This window comes from Mastomys coucha, unplaced genomic scaffold (genome assembly GCF_008632895.1).
Source record: "Mastomys coucha isolate ucsf_1 unplaced genomic scaffold, UCSF_Mcou_1 pScaffold9, whole genome shotgun sequence".
In the NCBI taxonomy this organism is placed as follows: domain Eukaryota; kingdom Metazoa; phylum Chordata; class Mammalia; order Rodentia; family Muridae; genus Mastomys; species Mastomys coucha.
In genome coordinates, this window is record NW_022196915.1 from 51,403,763 (window position 1) to 51,423,493 (window position 19,731).

The 19,731-nt window shown below is 42.6% G+C and overlaps 1 protein-coding gene across 5 annotated transcripts in view; it reads left to right on the forward strand.

Annotated features, from left to right (window-relative positions):
* Positions 1-19,731, forward strand: part of Kif13b (kinesin family member 13B) — a 169,918-nt gene that overhangs the window by 73,399 nt on the left and 76,788 nt on the right. For all 5 annotated transcript variants that reach the window (XM_031362706.1, XM_031362709.1, XM_031362710.1 and 2 more), the window contains 5 exons: positions 286-466; positions 5,832-5,919; positions 8,368-8,502; positions 10,993-11,105; positions 12,107-12,218. In XM_031362706.1, coding sequence (XP_031218566.1) covers positions 286-466; positions 5,832-5,919; positions 8,368-8,502; positions 10,993-11,105; positions 12,107-12,218 — 629 coding nt within the window. The remainder of the gene's footprint in view (positions 1-285; positions 467-5,831; positions 5,920-8,367; positions 8,503-10,992; positions 11,106-12,106; positions 12,219-19,731) is intronic.

Here is a 19,731-nt window from a genome sequence, read left to right on the forward strand (position 1 = left end):
CCCTCAGTCCTCTGTCTCCTGCTGCATTAGAGGCTCAGGCCATCCTGCCTGGCTGGGCTTTTTTCTTTCTAGACCATGTTTACTTTTGTTTTATACAAGTAATGGGAAGCTTACTTGTGTATGTTCCATCTTTATTATGCATTTCTTACTTTATTCACATACATGTATATTTGTTGTATTTTGTGAATTTTGCTAAGTTCTAAAAATTGATTGTAAGTACTAGAAAGAGGGTTAGATGCCTTAAACTTCTAAAAGAAGTACTAATGGTTGCTCTTTGTCTTTCAGGGTCTGGAAAGTCTTATACTATGATGGGCACTGCCGACCAACCTGGATTAATCCCAAGACTCTGCAGTGGACTCTTTGAACGAACCCAGAAAGAAGAAAATGAAGAACAGAGTTTTAAAGTTGAAGTCTCCTACATGGAAATTTATAATGAAAAAGTCCGAGACCTTCTTGACCCCAAAGGGTAAAACTTGGATGCTTGAGTGTTGTGTCATTCTGCAAACAGACATAATAGACTGTTGCTTCAGAGACGTTTGTAATTGAACTGTAGTCGAGAATGACCTAGCTCTGCTGTTTATGATTTATATTTACAAGGATCAGTTTCCCACAGCCAATTCTGGGTCATTAGAGCTGGCAGAGTGATGATTCAGGTCTGTACTTGTGCCATGCTACCTGTCCTCTCATCACCCAAAGCCACAGACAAAACAGGTGACGAAAGTGTTCATTTAGTATGAGTGTGACTGCAGCCTTCAGTGATACATCCTCTTTTTTTTTTTTTTTTTTAAAGGCAATAACTTTTGGATTTTTGTGGTTGGTTCCAGGCCTGAAGTGAGGGCGAAGGTAAATGCAGAGCTTGGAACCTGGTCTTAAAATAATCTTGAAGCCCTCCCCCAACTCGGCGTAGGAAGTGCTGTGATTTCATGGGGTTGACTTTGAAAGAGAACTGCTTCAGAGTATAAGAGGCCCTCAGAATCACTCTATTCACTCTGCAGCCAGGAGGGAAATGAGCAGAGAGAGAGGTAGCTGAAACCATGCAGAGCAGGGAAGGAGACAGGGCAGGGGAGAGGGAGAGTGGGAAGCAGTGCCTGTGGCCGTGGCTGGCTCACGTGAAACTGCTTTAACCGGATCAGAGAGCCATGCATGAGCTTTCAGCCCAGGAGGGGATAGTGAGTTGTGTTTGGACAAGGAAGGTGGTCCAGGAAAGATGATATGAGAGGCTTAATCAAGAGCAAACAGATCTCAGTACCTCACAGCCATCTTTCTTTGGCCAGTATGATCTTCAAGCTGGGGCTTGAGTTGGTACTTGATATGGCTGTCCAAACTTTACCTACTCATTGTTAGTCAAATCATTCTTATAGTGCCAGGCACCATGCAGTTCAGAGAAAGAGCCCATAGTCTGGAAGACAATGAATTTTGCAACAAGTTAGAGCAGCGTGCAGTCTGCTTTTCACTTGTGAGGGATGCCAACCCAAAATAGAGTGCAAAAGGAAAAGACAGCTTTTCGCAGAGCCCAGAGAGGATTCCATAGAGGTGCTTGGTGGCCCTGTGCTGTAGGAGTTTATCCACTGAGAAGTGAGGTGAGACCAATGAATTTGTAGGCATGGCTTGTGCCAGCATGTGGAGGTGTCTGGATGTCACCCATTTACAGGATGATTAACATTCAGTGCAGCTGGAGAGTGTGTAGAGCCCAAATGTCATAGAAGTAGGCCAGAGATGAGTGGACATGGTTTAGGGACCCATATTTTGCTCCCTGTACATTTTTTTATCCTGCCTGCAGTGCTTTCCTTGTACTTTGACCTCTGCAAAGATGGCCACTTTCTCTGAGATCTTGCTCAGACCTACACTTCCCAGAAACATATTTTCTGGGAAGTGGCTGGCTTCATTGCTGTTCATACTTGTATCCCCTAGTGAACTGGCTTGAAGTCTGTCAGATGTGTTTAGTCTTTAGTGGTTTCTTGTTTCTTTTATATGTGGCTTAGTGCTTAGCACATAGACTTTGGAGTTACAGAGCTCAGGAACCAGGTCCTCTTGTTTGTGGTTGAGCAGTTTTCTTGCACCTTCTAGGAGCACTATGCAAGGAATGTATGATGTTATCACATAGGGCTGTTGTGAAGATTTGAGAGCATGATATGCTCCAGGTCTCAGGACTTCTAGCACACAGTAAGCACTTAACACATCCTAGCTGTGGTTTTTCGTGTGCAAGTTTCTTGAAGATTAAGAAAAAATTTTTTTTAGTGTAAAAACTTGTATTTATATGTACATGTGTGTGTGTGGGTGTATATCACATTTGCAGTGCCTGTGGATGTCAGAGGAGGGTATGGAATCTCCTGGAGCTAGAGTCATAGGTAGTTATGAGCAGTCTGATGTATGTTGAAAGCCAAACACCAGCCCCCTGCCGGAGCAGCAAGCACCCTGAATAGCTGAACCATCTCTCCAGAGCCTACAAACATTTTTGTTTCTGAAAAGTTAAAATAATGGATTAAAGCCAGGCAGTGGTGGCATACTCCTTTAATCCCAGCACTTGGGAGGCAGAGACAGGTGGATTTCTGAGTTTGAGGCGAGTCTGGTCTACAGAGTGAGTTCCAGGACAGCCAGAGCTATACAGAGAAACCCTGTCTCGAAAAACAAACAAACAAAAAAAACCAAAAAACAAAAAAATGGATTAAAAGTTGTAAATCAGATTTCATTTCAGCCAGACTATCTGAGAAAAGTTCATTCTTAAAATTCAGTGACTGTCATGTATATTAATGTAATCTTGTTGTTTTGCTGGAGACATAATGTGGTAGATACACATTGTCTTTAAGAAAACGGGGCCTGGGCTAGAGAGATGGCTCAGCGGTTAAGAGCACCAACTGCTCTTCTGAAGGTCATGAGTTCAAATCCCAGCAACCACATGATGGCTCACAACCATCCATAATGAGATCTGATGTTCTCTTCTGGAGTGTCTAAAGACAGCTATAGTGTACTTACATATAATAAATAAATAAATCTTTAAAAAAAAAAGAAAAAAGAAAAAGGGGCCAACTGGGCAGTGGTGGCACACGCCTTTAATCCCAGCACTTGGGAGGCAGAGGCAGGCGGATTTCTGAGTTCGAGGCCAGCCTGGTCTGCAAAGTTGACTTCCAGGACAGGCAGAACTATACAGAGAAACCCTGTCTCGAAAAGCCAAAAAAAAAAAAAAAAAAAAAAAAAAAAAAAAAAAAAAGAAAGAAAGAAAGAAAGAAAGAAAGAAAGAAAGAAAGAAAAAGGGGCCAGGAAGGCTGGAGTGATGGCTTAGTACTAAAAAAGTACTGGCTGCTCTTTCAGAGAACATGAGTTTAATTCTTAGTAACTTCATGATGGCTCACATCATCTGTAACTCCAGATCCAGAAGAAGTCTGTCCTCTCCTGGCCTCTGTGAACACTGTGTAAATTGTTCACAGATGTAGATGTTGACAACATACCTATACACATAAAAAGGGGTGTGGCATTGAGGAGATAGCTTAGGTTGTAAAGTGCTTGCTGTGCAAACATAGGGACCTGAGTTGGATGCCTAGAAATCATGTTGGTTTTTTTTTTTTAAATTGTGTATGATCTATGCTTGTAATCCCAGTATTGAGGAGGCCAAGACAGGCATACTCCCGAGGCTAAAAGGCCAGCTGGCCTAGCCTAGTCATCAAGATAAGGTCCCAACCCTCTCTCAAAAAGTTGGGAAACATCCAAAGAATGACACCTGAGGTTGACCTCTGGCCTCCATAGGTATACCTGTTCACATACATGCCTACACACAAGCGAACATGCACATATACCCACATACATATACATACACTTTTTTTTAAAAAAGGGAAAACTGAAAAGCTAAAAGTTAATTGCAGACTGTATCTTGGTGTAAGAGCCGAACTGCAATCCAGTTCTTGTGCTGTGTCTGCTGGAGCTGAAGTCACATAATATTACAGCACCACTTATCATGTGCATTCATGTGCCGGTGTAAATTGAACTCAGGGTGCTAGAGATTCTGAATCTGTTAGAAATACCGAGCTGTGGTCCATATGCTTTTGGGTGGCAAAGCCATTTCCTGGTTTCCCCACTTTGCTGAACTGTTCCTTTACTCATACAGTACTTCTGCTCCATTTGCATATGGTGGATGAAGTGGATATGGTTCCAGGTTCTCTGTGAGTCAGGCTGTGTTTACCACCATGCCTTCCATTTTCTCCTGTGCTGTTCTTTGTTACCTGTACTCTGTCTCCAAGCTCACCCCTGCCTGTTCTCTGTCTCCAAGCCCATCCCTGCCTGTACTCTGTCTCCAAGCTCACCCCTGCCTGTTCTCTGTCTCCAAGCCCACCCCTGCCTGTACTCTGTCTCCAAGCTCACCCCTGCCTGTTCTCTGTCTCCAAGCTCACCTCTGCCTGTTCTCTGTCTCCAAGCTTACCCCTGTCTCCAGGCCCACCCCTGCTTGTACTGTATCTCCAAGCTCTGCAGCTGATACCTTGCAAGTCCTTGTTGGCACCTTACTTCTGTTTCTACTTTGTTAGCCAAGTGTGTTAATTCTCTGAGTAACTTTTAGGTGCCAGGGATTGTAGAAGGAACTGTGGACCCCAAAACTATTATTAGTACAAGGTATTCTTCTCTTGTAGAGCCCAAGGTCGATTAGGCAAATAAATTCTGATCCATGGTAGGGAAGAGCAGACTCTGAGACAAGACAACAGATGGAGACAGATTGTAAAGGAGCATGCGCATTAGATCGAGGAGCAGTATAGTGTCGCAGCAAAAAACCACAAAATTTTAAGCATTTTAACTCATTATTTTGAAAAGACAACCTCTCTCTATGACCAGATGAACACACAGTAGAAAGTACAGATAACAAACAAACAAAAGACCGTGATCACTTGGGATTTCACTATTAGTCATTATTCTTTTTAAAAAATAATTTTGACAAATAGTACTTTCATTTATACAGTACAGTTTGGGTATTTTGGGATATGTAGACACTATGAAATGGCTTCCATTATCTGTTACCTCAATTGTCATTTTTCTATTTTTATGGTGTGGTGTGAACAAATGAGACCCACCCCCAGCAATTTTGAAATATGCTTTACACGATGACTGCTATAGTCACCATCCTGTTGGTGGGTCTAGAGTTTACCCTGCCTGACTGAAACTTGGTGCTCTTTAGCCAGTTCCTGGACAGGTGTTCCTGGTATTGGCTCGGAACACTGAGGGTGCCACAGCTCCATGCTTGCTGGGAGGTTTGTTTTAGAAACTAATGAACGTTTACCTTTTGTTTTACTGAAACTTTTTGCATTTATTGAAATGAATCACACCTCCCCCTTTCCTCTAGCTTGTCAGTGTGGTAAAGTGTACAGACCCCCTTCCTAGGACAACCAGACAAGTCCTAGATAAGCTCTCCATTGTGCCTTTAAATCTTTCTGAGAGCCCTTTGTTGTCTTTGTATCTTTGTTCACAGCTGAGCTAGGCCTGTGGTTTTTCTCTCTTTTGTAGTTAACACTTACAGAGCTTCTGTCTTGAGGCTGGTTCTGTGCTATGACAAGGAGCTTGTTGGTATTTATTTGACTCTGCATTCTTTGCAGTAGTAAATAGACTTCCCACACTTACCCTTTTGAGCGATGTGGTATTTTGCCACATTATTAAGCTTTTCTTCTCAGCAAGGATTTTAAAGTCAGGTTTAAATGTTTGCAGGATCCAGTGATCTGTTCTTCTGTATTAGGGGTCTCTCGTGTGTGTGTGTGTGTGTGTGTGTGTGTGTGTGTGTGTGTGTGTGTGTGTGTGTTTCAGTGAAGCACAGTTGAGTCTTCCTACAAGTCTAATGGACCATGTCTCTGCCATAACAGAAGCCGTCAAACACTGAAAGTGAGAGAGCACAGTGTGTTGGGACCCTACGTGGATGGACTTTCTAAACTGGCTGTTACAAGCTATAAGGTAACAAGATCCTTTCTATAAGGTGCTTCAATTTACTGCCATTTTGGTTCATTACATTTTTTTATTTTTGAATAGATATTTAAAATTTTTATTATTTTTATTTTATGTATATGAGTGTTTTGCCTACATATATGCTTGTGTGCTATCTGTGTCTGATGCCCCTAAGGCCAGAAGAGGGCATAGATCTCCTGGAACTAGAGTTATAGACAGTTTTGTGAGCTGCTATGTGAGTGCTGGGAATCAAACTCAGGTTTTCTGGAGTCATCTCTCTGACCCTGGGCTACATTTTTACGATTAAATTTATAATACTATCATTTAATAACTCTTTCTACAAAAAACTTCAAAATGATAGTGAGGATTAGTCAGTAAATGTCAGCTACTTTCCATGAGGCCTCTGGATCTTCAGAACTTATGGATCCAGAGTGGGCTTGGGAAAGTTTTAGAAAATGTTTTGCCTATGTTGATATTTTTGAAGCTAATGATTTGCTTTGAGAGTATTAGTTGTGTTGAAATTTTTACTAAATATCATTCATTTTAATTTATACAACAAAACTATAATTATATGACATGAAATTTTTACATATGTTTGATAGCTTTAACATTGCATTCAAGCATATACATCATAAAAGATAACAGGATTTAAGTCTTGTTTCTGTATAGATTATTACATGTTCTGTTATGCATCCTTAGTGTTTAGGAAGTACCTGGTTAGTGTGTGGTGGATGTTTTCAGTATACTTAGGAGTAAGTGGATGTAAGAATAAACAGTGATTTGAACAATGCTTTTCTGTTAAGGAAGTCTGACATGGGCACTCTGAGGCTGGTGTCATGGCTCAAGCTGTTCGGAGGGACTCATAGGGAGATGCTGTACTACGTGTGCTCTGCTAATGCTTCTTATAGTAGACATATGATGGCATGTCTGCTTCCATTAAGGAAGACCACCCAGATGGTCTGCTCTATGCTTGAGTTCATCATGTGGCTAGGCTGGGCTGCAGAGACCTGGACATACAGCCTCTTGGCTCTGCCACAGCGACTTAGTGGAACAGAGAGCTCCTTCACGGGAAAGAACACTGAATGCAGGAGGCAGCTGAACAACACTATTGCATATTCCATCTCTTATTCCTCATTTCACAAACCCCTGGAGAAGACTTTGCTCTCTCTCTCTCTCTCTCTCTCTCTCTCTCTCTCTCTCTCTCTCTCTCTCTTCTCTCTCTCTCTCTCTTCTCTCTCTCTCTGTGTGTGTGTGTGTGTGTGTGTGTGTGTGTGTGTGTGTATTTACTCATTGTTGCTTGTGGTGCCAGGCCTTAGATCCCTGGCCTTAGTGCACACTAAGTGATTGCACTGATCTTGGGCTCCAATCCCAGCCCAGGAGATGATAATTTGTGTTGTAATTAATGAAGCTAAACTCTAATTGCTTCAGTCACTGTTTCAGAGCTTGTAGCTTTTGTGGGGTGAGGGAAAGACAGGATCTCACTGTGTCACCCTGAATGATCTGGAATTGTTGCGAAGACTAGGCTGGCCTCAGACTCTTAGAGATCCACTTGCTTTGCTTCCTGAGTGCTGGGATTAAAGGTGTATGCCACAACATCTAGCCTCAGCTCAGCATTTGGAAAAACTGAGCCAGCCCTGGTGGCACAGCTGTGTCTTTGCAGCTCTTTAGGAGGCTGAGGCAGTAGGATGGACAGTTCAAGGCCTGTTTGGGCTACAGAATGAGCTTAACACCAGCCTGAGCAACATATTTAGGCCCTGTCTCAAATAAATAAATAAATAAATAAATAAATAAATAAATAGTGAGCTAGAGATAGCTCAGTGGTAGAGCATGTATGTAGTGTGTCTGAGGCCTTGGGTTCAATTCCCAGAACTGCCTTTCCCCCTGCAAATCATTGCAATTTTTCTAGTATTCTCAGCTTTATGCTATTTTTTAAAAGTGGTAATATCAAACATATACCTAATGTGTTTGGGGAGAGGGGCTAAACTTTGTTTTTTATATAATTTGTTTTGGTAATAAGCTTGTATTGCTTTTATAATTAAATGCATTTATTATTATTATTGTTTGGCTCTCATGTCACTCAAAAGTATTGTTTCTAATGCTGTGCATGGCACACCTGTGATACAGTACTGTGGAAGCAGAGGCAGGAAGATCACAAGATTGAGACCAGCCTGGGCTATATAGTGAATGTGAGGCTAACCTGAGATACCTTGTAAGATCCTATCTATGGGTTGAGGGAGTCTAGCTTCTAAACTTCTTTATGTCAAAGCTGCCACATGCTTCTGTGTTGCAGTAAGTAAAGCACTTTAATTGGCCCTTGAAAATAGCATAGGCTCTTGTATTCTTGTAGAAAAACAAAATGTAACCTGTAAAAACTTGGGTGCTTGTGGGTAGTGTGAGAGAGTGGTCATGCTCATTTATAAATAATGAGTTAAGTGCCTGTAACCTGTTTCCACTTAGGATATTGAGTCTCTGATGTCTGAAGGCAACAAGTCTCGCACAGTTGCTGCAACCAACATGAATGAGGAAAGCAGCCGTTCCCATGCAGTCTTTAAGATCACCCTGACACATACTCTGTATGATGTGCAGTCTGGGGTGAGTAGCGTCTGAAGTGATGATGCTTTGTCCAGTGGCTCCCAACCTTCCTGATGCTGTGACCCTTTGATACAGCTCTTCATGTTGTGCTGACCCCCAACCATAATACTATTTTTGTTGTTATTTCATAACTGTAATTTTGCTACTGTATGAATTGTAATGTAAATACCTGATATGTGACCCTCAAAGGGGTTGTGACCCACAGCTTGAGAATCACTGGTTTAGCCTATTCTCTTTGCTAGCTGAATTGAAGGCCTGATCCAGACTATTATAGGTCAGGACTCAGAACAGAAGGTCCTACCAGGACCAGGAGCTGCTGTACTGTAGCTGCAGCACTGTTGGAATACCCCAAGAGGGTTGGGGTCTACAGCAACTCTAGGAATCACTCCTAAAACCACGAGGAACACACATAGCTTTAGTCAGGAATAAAGAAATGGCTTCTGTCAGTGAAACTGCCTCTTAGCACCCAGAAGTTGTAGAATGTCTTGGAAACCCTTAGATTTCATGACTTTCGTGATGTCAGAAAAAAGGCCAAGGAAGATACTTAACTTCTGCTTTCCAGTCTTTAGCAAGAGGGTCTGAAGGAACTTTAGTCATATCCTGCGGCCTGGGTGCAAGGGAGTCTTGGACTAGGTGTAGTTCCCACTGCTCCAACAAGAGGAGAGTGAGGCTGAGTTATACAAGCTGCGTGACCTGGCCCAGCTGCAGCAGCTGTGCACTTTACACCCAGATGGCTGCTTTCAGCAGGGACACCTTTGCCGCTATCCTTGCTGCTAAACAGCCAGGAGGTCAAGGAGCAGCTTGCGCTGGGGAAGAATGCCATAAAATCATTGAATGTGGAGAGCGCCCTTTGAGCATTTGGTTGGAACCTTGTGAAGCTGCTCAGGCCTCTGGTGTGCTTAACAACTGCTGGTAGCTCACGTGCTCGCTCTCTTTATGTGAAGATTGATCTCCAGTGTCCATCCCTCAGGACCTCAGTCTCACATATGAGAGGCAAAAGTAACCTGGCGAGACGCTCCATGCTGGCAGACTTCTCCTTTGCTGAAAAATCCTTTTTTACTTTGCATCAAGATCAATGTTAAAAACAAAAAGTTCTCTTCATTGATTTCCTTTTTTAGAGTAAAGCAAAGCAAAACAAAAACCATAATAAAGACTTTCTTTTCTTTTTATATTATTATTTTAATTTATTTAATGTATATAAGTACGCTATAGTTCTCTTCATGAACACCAGAAGAGGGCATCAGATCCCATTCCAGATGGTTGTGAGCCACGGTGTGGTTGCTAGGAATTGAACTCAGGACCTCTGGAGGAGTAGCCAGTGCTCTTAATCACTGAGCCATCTCTCCAGCCCCAACTTTACTTTTTAAAAGTCAAGTAGTTTTGATTTGGGAAGCAAAATATCTCTTTGTAAAATTTATGGAAATGTATAAATGTACTTTTGCAGTGCTGAGAGCAGAACCCAGGGCCTTCTGCATGTCAGATAAACATTCTGCCAAGAGCTACTTTCCTAGCCAGATGAGAACACATTTTAAAGGAAAGTTTCCACAGTGCTTGCATCCATAGACTCTGACATTGCTGTCTTGTGGTTCTTTTTTGCTGATGAGGTAAAACATAAAGCATGTCACTTTTTAAAGATTTATTTATTTATTTTATGTATATGAGTACACTGTAGCTGTACAGATGGCCATGAGCCATCTTGTGGCTGCTGGGAATTGAACTCAGGACCTCTGCTTGCTCTGGCTCCCCTCGCTTAGGCCCCACTTGCTCAGGCCCTGCTCGCTCCAGCGTAATTCACTGTAGCTGTCTTCAGACACACCAGAAGAGAGCGTCAGATCTCATCACGGATGGTTGTGAGCCACCATGTGGTTGCTGGGATTTGAACTCAGGACCTTTGTAAGAGCAGTCTCTTACCTCCTGAGCCATCTCGCCAGCCTGGCATGTCACATTTTTGATCTGGTAGAAGAAAACACCACTGTCAACGACCACAGCTAATGTTAAAAAGTTAAGCTGATCATTTGAATAAGATGAAAATGTTTAGAAAATGTTTTTGACTTTTTAAACAAAGTTGTCACACAAAAGTCAGATCGTTTGTTTTTATTTTTAATATTAATGTAGCCAAGAATGTAAGTATTTTGTGTCGGGCTAATATTTATGAAAACTTAAGCACAGTTTCAAATCATTAAACTTTCGATCTTATAAGCATTTTTGTTTATATCTCTGAAAATTTTACAGATCTCTCCAAAATATCCTATTTTATAGCATTTTTCCTAAGGTCATCAACTTCCTTGTTTGCTCACTACTGGGCTAGCAAATTGTGTAAGTTTTGTGCTAAGTCTTAGTTTTCTGTAGTGTTTCGAACCAGCACAAAATAATTTTGCAGTAATGACAGATAGCTTTGGTAAAGGCCAGAGACAATAAGCCATTCGAGGGAGTCAGCCTGTTTTCAGCATTCATTAGCTGTTTGTAGCATGTGTTGATTTTTCTCTGCAGACATCTGGAGAGAAAGTGGGCAAGCTGAGCTTAGTGGATTTAGCTGGCAGTGAACGAGCCACGAAAACTGGAGCTGCGGGCGACAGGCTGAAGGAGGGCAGCAACATCAACAAGTAAGCATTCCAGAATCACATTCTTGAATCGCTCTATGAGGCTGATAGAAAAATAGGGGAACATCTGGGCTTATGGAGTAAGATGATTCTGGAACGATTGAGGCAATGATGAGTAAGCAGTTTGGACATTTTTTCTAGTGTTTTCTGTGGCCCAGGCTCACTTTCTCATCTGTGGAGTTGTTTGATGGGACTGGCAAGCCCAGCCCTCAGTCAAGTCTGGGTTTCTCAACAATGGCCCTATTGACACTGGGCTTAGACGACTCCTTTCCCTGTGGGTGGAGGATGTTTGATAGAATCCCTGGTGTCCGCTCACTAAGTGATGTGAGTATCCACTGACTCTCTTTTGACGCCCAGTTGTGACAACCCAGTCTCGTCTTTGTGACTTGCTGTTATCCATAGAGCATAGTCATCCTCCACTGGCTCTTGGCTGTGTGAGTAGACACTGTGCCGGCCACGTTGGGCTGTTCCCTTTAGTCAGTGTCTCAGAACCAAGACTTTGTGGAGTAATGTTTCATTTGCCAGCTCTGTCACATAAATAGATTTCCCTCAGGCTAAATCACTACCTCTTCATGGGTTCAAATCTTCTCTCTCCTCAGGGCTCCCACAGCTGTGAGGTCAGACATTAGCCAGCAGGTGGGAACTATGGAACACTTCTCCAACACTAGGATGTGCAGGTGTCACTTTTGTTAGCACTTTTGTTCTAATCAGTGTTTTACCTTGGGCACCCTTCTTGAAGGTGTCTGTTGGTTACATTATTATCTTCATGCTAGTTTTCCAGGTCACATATTTTATCTGCAAAAAATGAAAGGTAAACAGTGCTAAGCATTTTTATTGTTTCAAGTAGCTTAGGTGGACAGGAGACTTTAGGAGCTCTGTCTCCAGATCAGACAGCAAAGTGCTGACCACAGCACTAGTTACATGCAGCCAAGGGCACCTTGCTGCAACTCACGTGACATTTGATATGTTCTGGCTTAGATAATTGTGGTTTTTGTTCCATGCAGGTCCCTCACAACCCTGGGTTTGGTTATCTCTGCCCTAGCCGATCAGGGTGCTGGCAAAAACAAAAATAAATTTGTTCCCTATCGGGACTCAGTTCTCACATGGCTGCTCAAGGTGAGTCATTTTCTTTGTCCTTTGTTAGTGTTTTAGTTAGCGATCCTAGTGCTTCAGTAAAACACCATGACCAAAAAGTACGTTGGGGAGGAAAGGGTTGATTCAGTTTATACTACCATATTGCTGTTCATCAACAAAGGAAGTCAGGACAGCAACTCAAACAGGGCAGGAACGATTTAGGGGCTTTGCAGGGGCTTACCCAGCTTTACTTTCTTATAGAGCCCAGGACCACCAGCCTAGGAATGGCAGTGCCGATTGCGGGCTGTGCCCTCTCCCATCAATCACTAATTGAAAAATGCCTTAGAGCAGGGTCTCATGGAGGCATTTCCTCAACTGAGGCTCTTTTCTCTGCTGAGTCTAGCTTGTGTCAAGTTAACACACAACCAGCCAGTTTTTAGCACTCCTCCAGTGGCAGGAAGGAAGAACAAACAGTAGGGTAGTCTCTTCCAGGGGCCTTTTCTCCATCTGTGTTCAGATGGAGAGCAAAAGGCTGTTTGAACAGTTTCAGTTTTCAGGAGCAAGTGTCATTTTCTTGCTAGTGTTTGGTATTCTTGTCCTCCAGAACTTTCATGGGAAGTGGTTGTTGAACACATAGTGGCTCCTAGATATTGAGGGGGCAGAAGGGTCAAGTGGTGAGGGGACAGTGTGGTCACTCACAGGGTCCCCTGCCTCATGCTTTGCTCTGAGCTGCTTTGTTCTGCTCACAGACATCTTTAATAGTTTGAGCTTATTTTCTGTTTCATTCTCCCCTGAGCCTTTGGGTTTTCTGCTTTGCAAAGCTTCAGCTAAGTGTAGAATAGAAATGCAGCCATTTCTCCACTATTGCAAACAAGGAACAGAAATGTGAAAGGGAAACATCTATGAAGTGCCCCAAGGGAACACAAGGAAATGAGACCCTCACCCTTGATGAGCCAAGAGCCAACTTTGTTGGTGATTTCACAGTGGCCGGGTTCTGTCTTCCTGAAGGTGGTGTGGGTAGTGGACATCAGGCTCGGTATTAGAGCTTGTAAACTAGGTGACAACCTGGTAAAGGTGTCAGAGTGGACAAAAACATTTGCCTTTTTAATACTCTCTGTGGTTCATTGGAAACAGAAGCAGGCACTGGAGAGATGGTACGAAGAACTCTGCTATCTAGAAGACAGGAGTCCAATTCCCAGAATCCATGTAGCTTAGCTCACAGTTACCTATAACCCCAGCTCCAAGGGATCTGACACCTCCTTCTGGCTCCTAGAGGTGCTGAACTCACCTGCAGAAAGCCATACAGTGACACACATACAATTAAAAACAAGGAAATAGCCGGGCGGTGGTGGCGCACGCCTTTAGTCCCAGCACTTGGGAGACAGAGGCAGGCGGATTTCTAAGTTCAAGGCCAGCCTGGTCTACAGAGTGAGTTCCAGGGCTATACAGAATAACCCTGTCTCAAAAAAAAAAAAAAAAACCAAAAAACAAAACAAACAAACAAACAAAAAACAAGGAAATAACCTTTTGTGCCCTGCGTAGCTTAGTGATGGAGTGATGGCTCATTTTTCATTGATAAAAATGTACTGTACTTACTATTTCTTACAATGGTGAAACAGGGGCCCCAGGGAGCTTAGTAAATGTTGGTTGCCACCCACAACTGAGTCTCTGTGTTTAGAGATTTTAGAGATCAGCCTTTGAAGTACTTTCAAAGGGACGTGCTTTCTCCTGACTATGTAGTCTCAGGATTTTTCTCCCTGTACCTCAACAGGGTTTCTCTGTGTAGCCCTGGCTGCCCTGGAACTCACTCTGTAGATCAGACTGGCCTCAAAGTCTTCAGGAAGAAAATCTGATAACATTCTTCTCCCTTGGACTTCCAGAGAGGCATTTCAAGTTAGACACGGCCTGTGATTTAAAATCAGAGTCTACATGGTCACTGTGACTTTAGTTAAGACAACAGGCAGTCTCCTCTTGTTGGTTCAGTCGCTGTCCATAAAGCTGAGCCTGTCACCCCTGTTTATGAATCAGGTGTCAGGCAGCCATGTTTATGTGGACTGTGCTCTTAGTAAAGATTCATTGAGGCCCTCCATTTGACTTAGCCTGTTTTTCACTGCAAGTAAGGGAAGATGTTCATAATATGCGAAGAATGAACTAAAGATGTAATTGCAGCTTCTTTGTTATGATTCAGATTAAAATTAAGGCATGTTTGTTCGTTTTTTGTTATTAGTTTTTTCCTTAAAGACTTGTATTATCTGTTTTATATCATATTTGATGTTTGCACCAAGAGCCTAAGTAGGGGGATCTAAAAACTTTCTCCAGAGCTGTTGTTTGCCCCTCCACCTCTGCCCAGTGCATGAATTCTTCTTTAACTCCCAGTCTACTCCCACCCCACACCTGTTGATTGTCTTTTAGTGTTGGTGTAAGATTAGCACGCCCATAGCGTGACTTCCATTGAGCTCATAAAATGATCCCTTTAAAGAGATGAATGTATATATGGATCTCTTAACTGTGACACATGATCTGAATGTGGATCTCTTAACTCCAAATGTGGTGATGAGTGCCCAGCTCCTGCTTTGTGAGCTCTGACCCTTACTTATATTCTTTGTTTCTTTGTTTTTGTTTTTGAGACCGGGTTTCTTTGTGTATTTTGACTGTCCTGGAACTCGCTCTGTAGACCAGGCTGGCTTTGAACTTCGATCTGCCTGCCTTTGCCTCCTGAGTGCTAGGATTAAAGGCTTGTACCACTACTGCCTGGCCCACTTTCCTTCCTTCCTTCCTTCCTTCCTTCCTTCCTTCCTTCCTTTCTTTTTTCTTCCTTTCCCTCTCTCTCTTTCTTTCTTTCTTTTTTCTTCCTTCCTTCCTTTTTCTTAAAGATTATTTATTTATTTATTAATTATGAACACAGTGTTCTGCCTACATATATGCCTGTATGACAGAAGAGGGTGCTAGATTTTACTATAGATTGTGAGTCATCATGTGGTTGCTGGTAATTGAATTCACAACCTCTGGAAGAGCATTCAGTGCTCTTAACCTCTATGCCATCTCTCCAGTCCCCACTTTTATTCTTTTTTTTTTTTTTTAAAGATTTATTTATTTGCCGGGCGGTGGTGGCACACGCCTTTAATCCCAGTACTTGGGAGGCAGAGGCAGGTGGATTTCTGAGTTCGAGGCCAGCCTGGTGTACAGAGTGAGTTCCAGGACAGCCAAGGCTACACAGAGAAACCCTGTCTCGAAAAAAAACAAAACAAAACAAAACAAAGAAAAAGATTTATTTATGTGAGTACACAGATATACCAGAATACCAGAAGAGGGCATCAGATTCCATTACAGATGGTTGTGAGCCACCATGTGGTTGCTGGGACTTGAACTTAGGACCTCTGGAAGAGCAGTCAGTGCTCTTAACCGCTGAGACATCTCTCCAGCCCCCTCTCCCCCACTTTTATTCTTAATGTCAATTCTCTAGTGGACGTCATGTGGGTCATGTGGATCTTTCACTGAGCTGACAACTATTTCCCTTGGACCTTCTTTGTCCAGTCCACTCTTCCGTTTCTAAATTCACTGGAACTTTAAGTCTCTTTAGTAACTATCCTCCAGGCCCTTAGAATCAAGGCCAAGTTCTTTAATGAATGACTTCAAAGGCCCTTCACAGCTGACTTGTCCTCCTAACTGTCATCTGTGCTTTCTGGCATTGTAGGCTCTAGGTGAGTGAAGATGGCTGTCGTGCGTGCGTTAGAGCTTTATTCTTACTTGTCACTTCCTGCTCCTCTCTCCTCTGCCTGCCAGTCTGGAGTGTCTTCTCTTCTAGATTCTTTCTGCTCTTCGTGCTTCTAGACCCTGGGTTTAGCTCTTAAACAACATTGCCTCTCCCATTAGATGGCAAACCCCACAAGAGGGGAAGAGCAAGCAATCCCAGCTCTGGTCTGAATTAGTATGCTGACCTTCATTTGGTAAGTCTCTCAGCCTTTCTGGGTCTCAATTTCCTAGCAGCACAATGAAGTAATTTGATTAGATGACTTCAGAGTTCTTTCAGCTTGAAAAGAAAAATTCTGACTTCTAAAATGAAATTTCTTCTCAGTGTCCATTTAATTTGCATTGCCACATTTGAAACAAAGCCTGTCTGATTTGCTTAATTAAAGAGCAAACAAGAAACTGTAAACTTTCTCTTGGATGCCTGCCCATTCTTTTGTTACATTTTCCTTTTTGTTCAAGACACTGTGAACATATTGCTGCTCCATGGTCATTTGGTAAATCAGGCATGGGGTGTGCCCAGTTTCCTTTTCTCTGCCTGAGCATGCAGAGGCAGCTTGCTTCCACCCCTGGTGATTATGGTTCCAAGTCCTGTTTATCATTCTTGTTTGCAGTGCCCATGGGTAGACTGCAGTAACCCTTAGGGGGAACCCTTAGGCATTGGTGGTAGGTGGAACCGCAGTCCTTGGGACTTTTCTATCCCATCTGAATGTGTCTGGGGCTCTTCATGACAAACCTGGAGCACTGACAATGTCAAATTAGTGTTTAGGAGTGAAAAGAGAATCAAGCAGTCCTGGCTGTACTTCTGAAAGTCCAGATTGATTACATTTCTTGCCTTTCTATACATAAGAGCATATTTTCTTCAGTAGAATTATCTCTCCTTTTTTAAAAAATGAAATTTTCAGTAATGGATGAGTAAGCATACTTATATATCATCTTTGATTGTATTGAGCTATTGATACCTTGTGAATTATTTTGTTTCTAATGTCAGGACAGAATAATTTGAAGTGGTATCAGGTGATCTGACTCAGGCTTGAAGTTGTGGTTTGCCAAGAACTTGTTGGTGTCTGTGTGGGAAGGGAGGTGTGTTTGAAACTGAAGGTGGGAAACCCTGGGATGGGGCAGGTGCTCAGCTTGCTGGCTCTAGATCATCGGGCATGTTGTTGATGGGTTTGTTTGCTTGGTTTTGTGTTTTGTCTTTTACAATAGCCCTGCTTTTCTCTCTAATAGAGTGGGGTTACTAATAGGCGAATTCACAAAAGGCATAGAAATATATAAAACTACAAAATTCACTAGTATGTATTAAAATTGGAAAAACTGTTTTCAAAATTAAGCATAAAGGTGAATATTGGCCAAATCTAAGTCAGCTTTCTTGTGATGTAGTGAATATCTCTCTGAAATTTGAGAATCTGTTGTTCATTGAGATTGCATTTCTGAAAAGGGATATTGAATCTTTATGTGTTCATATATGTGGGTCTATGTACATGTGTGTGTGTGCATGTGAATCCAGAGGCTCCTCGGGCTCTGTACACCTTTAAAAACATAATTTTTGAAGTTTTATTTGTATGAATATAATGTTTGCCTGTGTGAGTTTATATGCACCATGAGCATGTAGGAGCCAGAAAAGGGCATGAGAACCCCCTGAAACTGGAGTTGTAAATCACCTGTGGGTACTGAGAACTGAGCCAGGTCATCTGTGAGAGCAGTAAGTACTCTGAACTGCGGAGCAATCTCTCTAGGCCCTTAACTGTTTTTGAGACAGTCTCTCCATAGCTTGGAGCTCATCTAGTAGGTCAGGCTTGCCAGCAATTTCTGGAGACCTACCTTTCTCCATGTGCGTGGCACTGGGATTGCAGGTACATACATGTTTAGCTTTTTACATGTATTTGGAGCACTGAATTCAAGTTGCTGCATTTGCAAAGCAAGCACTTTTGTGATTAAGCTTTCTCTCAGCTCCAAATATTTTTTGTGTGTGTATGTAGTGTGTGTGCACATGAGTGTAATTGGGAACATATGTATATGGGTGTGCATGCACTTTAGTGGAGCAAGGTTGGTGTTGGGTTTTTTTTCCCTTTATTGCTCTCCACTTTATATACTGGGATAAGGTCTCTTACTTGAACCAGAACTTACTCATTTATATCGTCTAGCTGTCTTTCTTCAGAGAGCCCTGCCTTTGTATCCCATATTCCGGGATTATAGGTGGGCTGCTGTCCGCTTAGCTTTTACATGAATGCTGGACATTCATTCTGATCCTAATGCTTGTATGGCACATACTTTCTCCACTGAGCCATCGCCCTAGTCCTGACTCTTTTATATAGTTTACCTTTTTTTATAATGCTCCCAAGCCTTGGTATAGTAATGTCTGCAGTTATCTACTGACCTGTAACACCTTACTCCACAGACAGTTTTAAGTACTTAGAGCTAGGGCCCTATGAGCTATAGTTTAAGCCAAGGCAATAATCATCTGGAGGCCTGTACCAGGAGTGAGAGTGTTGCTCACGTCCATGATGATAGGCAGAACTCAAGGACCTGCTTCCATTTTCACTTCTCTGGGTCTCTTTCACTTCTTAGGGCCACCTTGCTCCTTCTTAGAGCAAGAGGGAGTGCCCTAGACAGAGAGCACCACCTGCTTTCAATTTAATATCAGAAATAACATGCCACCACCTCTGTCACCTTTACTGTGTTGCCAGTTAGAGGCCAGTCTATAAATGCTGACCATCCAAGGGAAGAGCCAGTACTAGTTAGGACTCAGGAGGCTGTGATGGCTGAGAGTCTCTGCTGAAATGGAGTGACCTTCAGCATCTTTTGCATGGTTAGTGGAGTGGGACTTGACTTGGTAATTTTAAATCTTTTGAGGGTTGCCAAGGACCAGCCTCAGCTTGGAGAGGGGTTCTGAGATAAGGGGTGTTTGGGAGCGGTGAAAACAAACAACTGCAAGTCAGATCATGGGTCGAAGCCGGCGGCCTCTGCTCTATGGCTTTAGCCTGCTTTCTTTCTGTTCTGCTTTCTCTGGAAATCTCCAGACAGACAGTCAGTCTCTCTCTGTCTCTCTGTCTCTGTCTCTCTCTGTCTCTGTTTCTCTGTCTCTGTCTCTCTGTCTCTGTCTCTGTCTCTGTCTCTCTCTCTCTTTCTCTGTCTCTGTCTCTCTTTCTCTGTCTCTGTCTCTCTCTTTCTCTCTCTCTGTCTCTCTTTCTCTCTGTCTCTCTTTCTCTCTCCTTCTCTCCTGGTGGAGACAGTTCTCCAAACAGTTCTCTCTTGCTATTCTAAAAAATTTCTCTGTTAGCTCATCTCCTGCAGATCATAAGCCCAGTCTTTTATTTTACATATCAATCCAGTCATTTACTCCAGATTTCCTTTTAATTATTCTATGAATCAGTGTCCTATGACCCCCAGCTCTTAATTCTTAGGAGACAGCAAGCACATATGTTCTTTTAACATTGCAAAAGAATTGAGAGATCTGTCTGCCTTGGTTAAACACAGCTAATAAACTAGCTGGGTGGGACCAGGTGCTGAAATTACCATTTCTACCTCCCCTGGGCCTGGACTCAATGACCTTCAATTCAGGAATCTGCCTGCCTTTTTATCTTTTTTGACAAACTCGCATAGTGTGGCTGCCTTTGTTCCTTTAGATTTATGAAGCTCCTCATAAAATTCATATTGCATACTTGAGAAGTTTTTATACTTGAGAAAGATTGCATAATTGAGAAATATTACGTTTCTTCAAACTCATGTTTTTAGAGTTCTTTTCCACAGCCTTAAGGGCTGTCCTGAAGGCCCCAGCATTCACCATTTTGCTGAGACATTAGGC